This window comes from Lactuca virosa, chromosome 5, assembly GCF_052849685.1.
Source record: "Lactuca virosa cultivar CGN04683 chromosome 5, Lactuca_virosa_CGN04683_v6, whole genome shotgun sequence".
Lineage (NCBI taxonomy): Eukaryota > Viridiplantae > Streptophyta > Magnoliopsida > Asterales > Asteraceae > Lactuca > Lactuca virosa.
In genome coordinates this window covers 248,149,551-248,153,331 of record NC_136430.1, presented here as the reverse complement: position 1 = coordinate 248,153,331, position 3,781 = coordinate 248,149,551, and the positions used below count along the sequence as shown (strand labels likewise).

General features: G+C 31.5%; 1 protein-coding gene across 1 annotated transcript; it reads left to right on the top strand.

Annotated features, from left to right (window-relative positions):
* The first annotated feature begins 307 nt into the window (after window positions 1–307).
* On the top strand, window positions 308–3,529 carry LOC145115986 (Nitrilase/cyanide hydratase and apolipoprotein N-acyltransferase family protein). The gene is made up of 10 exons (XM_079052348.1): window positions 308–711; window positions 842–958; window positions 1,075–1,299; window positions 1,580–1,673; window positions 1,784–1,858; window positions 2,027–2,105; window positions 2,205–2,220; window positions 2,472–2,555; window positions 2,745–2,827; window positions 3,295–3,529. Exons 1-10 carry the CDS (start codon window positions 382–384, stop codon window positions 3,371–3,373), a joined length of 1,182 nt encoding a protein of 393 aa, XP_078908474.1. The 5' UTR covers window positions 308–381; the 3' UTR covers window positions 3,374–3,529.
* Window positions 3,530–3,781: the final 252 nt, after the last annotated feature.

The window sequence follows — 3,781 nt, the reverse complement described above, 5'->3', positions numbered from 1 at the left end:
AATAATAATATGATCTTATATAATTTAGATAATTGATTTAAAAAATAAAAATAATTTTATAAATAATATATATTAATTCTATTAAAATAATGATAAAAAACGATAATATAATAATAATAATAATAATAATAATAATAATAAATTATTAAAAAAAAAAAAATCTGATGTTTTTATATGAACCAACGACCTATGGTTTAGTTTTGACGACTTATCAAATTTTAAACTTAAAAGACTAAAAGTGAAAATCGATCAAAGTCAAATTAAAAAAAAAAAAAAAAACATCAAGAATTGTGCCTACTGGCTACTGCCCACCGTAGATGTTCCATTAATTTTAACAGAAACAGAAGTAGTGTCAATGGTGAAAGTGACGGCGGAAAAGAAATGAGAAGTGGATCAATTGCGTTCTTGTCCACAACTCTGCCTTCTTATACTTCGCCTGTAAATCTCACAACTCTCCGATCATCGGCTGTGTCTCGCTCTGCTTCAGTCGTAGCTTCGCCGATCAGCCACCGTTTATCTTTACTACGCAACTTCCGGGTACCGCAAACCGATAGTAGAGTCAACAGAATCAGCGCTCGACACAATCTATTCAACGTTACCACTAAACGTACGATCACTCGCGTTTCAGCATCATCCATGGCGTCTTCTTTTAGCCCTGAGAAAGCTAGGGTTCCTCCTGCTATCGATACGCCAATTCCTCCAATCTCCAAGGTTTCGTATTTCAAAACCTCTGTGCATGCATAGTGCTTAGATGCAATTGGGGATATCCATGTACAATTCGGCATTCAACTTTACAAATTACTTCTTTTGTATGACTGATTGTATGATATCGGGATTGCAGTTCAAGATTGGATTATGTCAGTTGTCTGTGACTGCAGACAAGGAGAGGAACATTGCCCATGCCCGTGTAGCAATCGAGGAGGCAGCTGAAAAGGGTGCCAAGCTTGTTCTTCTACCTGTAATTTTCTATTATGAACTTTTACTCTTCTGTATATCTTCCTTCCTAGTTAGTTAAATGCACACTATGAACTCGATTTTGAAAGCTCTAGAACTTTAACAATTGTCATCTCTCAGGAAATATGGAATAGTCCATATTCAAATGATAGCTTCCCTGTGTATGCTGAAGACATTGATGCTGGGAAAGACTCATCTCCATCAACAGCAATGTTGTCTGAAGCTGCTCGTTCTTTGAAGATCACAATAGTTGGTGGATCCATTCCAGAAAGATGTGGGGACAAGCTTTACAATACTTGTTGTGTTTTTGATACTAATGGAAACCTGATAGCCAAACACAGAAAGGTATTCTTCTAATTATGGTCTTTAAGCATTGGGAACTTTAATCAGTGTACATTCATTTATCTCTTATTAAGATAATGCATTTTGAAAACAATCCACCCAATTATAGCATTGTATAATATTATAATAGGAAGAAATGAAAGTAGGGTGCTTTGAGAAACAAATCAATAGAAGTAAAGTATGTTGCAATTTCTTGCATATAACCCCTAATTTTACTATCATTATCATCATGATCGCGTAGAGATAAAGTTGTGATAATTAGTGTGATATGACTACATGACAGATACACCTTTTTGATATCAATATTCCTGGAAAGATTACATTTGAGGAATCAAAGACTCTTACTGCTGGAGAAACTCCTACTGTTGTTGACACAGGTTTGTTTGTAATTAAATGCAGAATGTTTGTTTTTCAATAACTTTTAATGAAAAAAGTTCATTTTTTTAAAACATTCATGAATCTAATTAAATTATAATATTATATGCAGATGTTGGACGCATAGGTATAGGCATCTGCTATGACATTCGATTTCAGGAACTAGCCATGCTATATGCAGCTAGAGGTTTATTATACAACTCAAACTTTTCTACTTTTTTCATTTGAGATTTTTGGCTATTGTATTTAAAATTTTAAACTATTTAAATGTAATAGCTAAGTTTAGCAATTTTGTTTTATACAAATTAAATTAATTGTTAAGCTACTTTTTTTAGTAATGAATGTTGCATATCAGGTGCTCACTTACTTTGTTACCCTGGGGCCTTCAACATGACTACTGGTCCACTGCACTGGGAGTTATTACAAAGGGCAAGGTATATTTTTTATATATTTTTATCTTTATGAATTATATAATTGAAAGTTTTAACAGTAAGATATGCTACTAACTTAATTTATATATATATGATATGCAGGGCTGTGGATAATCAGGTATGATATACTAATTACCTTTTTAAACATTTTCAACAAAAAAAAAAAAACAGAAGTTGTAATTTTAATGGCAAAAAAGTTGGTTTTCTATCTTTTGAACTAAGGTTTGTCATTTGATACATTATAATTGCTAGAAAAAATGATTAATCTTTGTTGAAAACATAATTGTAATATCGGATAATGTGTTGCATTTATTTATTTAATTCTATATAAAATATAAGAATTAATTAGTATTGATTTTGTGACAACAGTTATATGTAGCAACTTGCTCTCCTGCTCGAGATGCTGAGTCTGGTGGCTATGTGGCATGGGGCCATTCCACCCTTGTGGGACCCGTAAGTTTCTCAACATCATTACTCTCTTATATTCGATTTATTTATTAGTTAAATGCAAGAAATATTTTTCTACTTTTAAAATTTTGACCAATTATAACAATGTCATTCAAATACAAAACAAATAGTAGGATACTATAATACACCAATAAATGAGAGTATGTTGTTATTTCTTGTTGTGATATTTGATAGTTTGGAGAGGTATTGGCTACTACAGAACATGATGAGGCAACAATTATATCAGAGATTGATTATTCACTTATGGACCTAAGGAGGTGAGTTTTGACTATGAAGTTGTTTTAAAAATCATTATGAGCTCTTAATTATTATCTTTCAAAACTTTAATTAAGTTATTTCTAAAATCTTAATGAAAAAGTTTTTAAAACCGTTTAGGCTATGTTTGGCAGACCAACTGAAACTAAACTGCTGGCTTATAAAAAATGATGTTTGGTAAAAAGTAAAAACTAATATGGTAAATGTGAAATAACATAAAAGTTTGATTCAATATTTTAAGACAAAAAGGTAATACATTTGGGATGTACTCAAGTTAGGATATTTAAAAAAATGGTATATTTGAGAGAATTTTGAAAAAGCTCCATTAGCTCGTTGAAATGCTAGTTTGAGTAGTTTTCTAAAAAACTTGTGTATAAGCTAGTTTTTAGCTTTCCAAACATAAGAATTAAAAAAAAACCGAAAAATATAAAATGACAAGGTATAATATGGTATTAAATAAAATGTATAGGACAAATCTCCCGTTACAGAAGCAACGTCGTGGTGACCTCTACAACTTGGTTGATGTTCAAAGGTTTAATTCTCAGTAATTTTGGCTTTCTTTGGTCATTTAATTTTAGCGACATATGTTTGTGTAACATTTTATTGCTGAATGTATAATCCCATTGTTGGGTGTTGTGACTTTTTGCATCACAATTTTACTGATTACTCGTTTGTACATTGTGGAAGTTATGTCCTTTTTAATAGCCTTCTCTCTTTGTCCCCTTGAGGTTGTGCTTGTTAAACCGGAGATGATAGGAGTAGACAAACCTTTTAAGATTATTTTTGATGATGATGTTATTTATGTTTTTTGTACACGTGAGAGATCTGGCATAACTTTTTGGGTATGACTGAAGTGCAATATTTGTCCCATTTAACACCAGCTTCAATATCAATATAATACGTGCTATAAATATGTATTTTTTTTTCCTTATCAACATTAGTCTTAGTCGAATGAC

Excerpts from the sequence above, each read along its gene's own strand:
- LOC145115986 (XM_079052348.1), top strand. The coding sequence starts at position 382 with ATGAGAAGTGGATCAATTGCGTTCTTGTCCACAACTCTGCCTTCTTAT. Across the intron at positions 959-1,074 it reads CCAAGCTTGTTCTTCTACCT|GAAATATGGAATAGTCCATA; the intron begins GTAATTTTCTAT and ends GTCATCTCTCAG. Across the intron at positions 1,674-1,783 it reads TCCTACTGTTGTTGACACAG|ATGTTGGACGCATAGGTATA; the intron begins GTTTGTTTGTAA and ends TATTATATGCAG.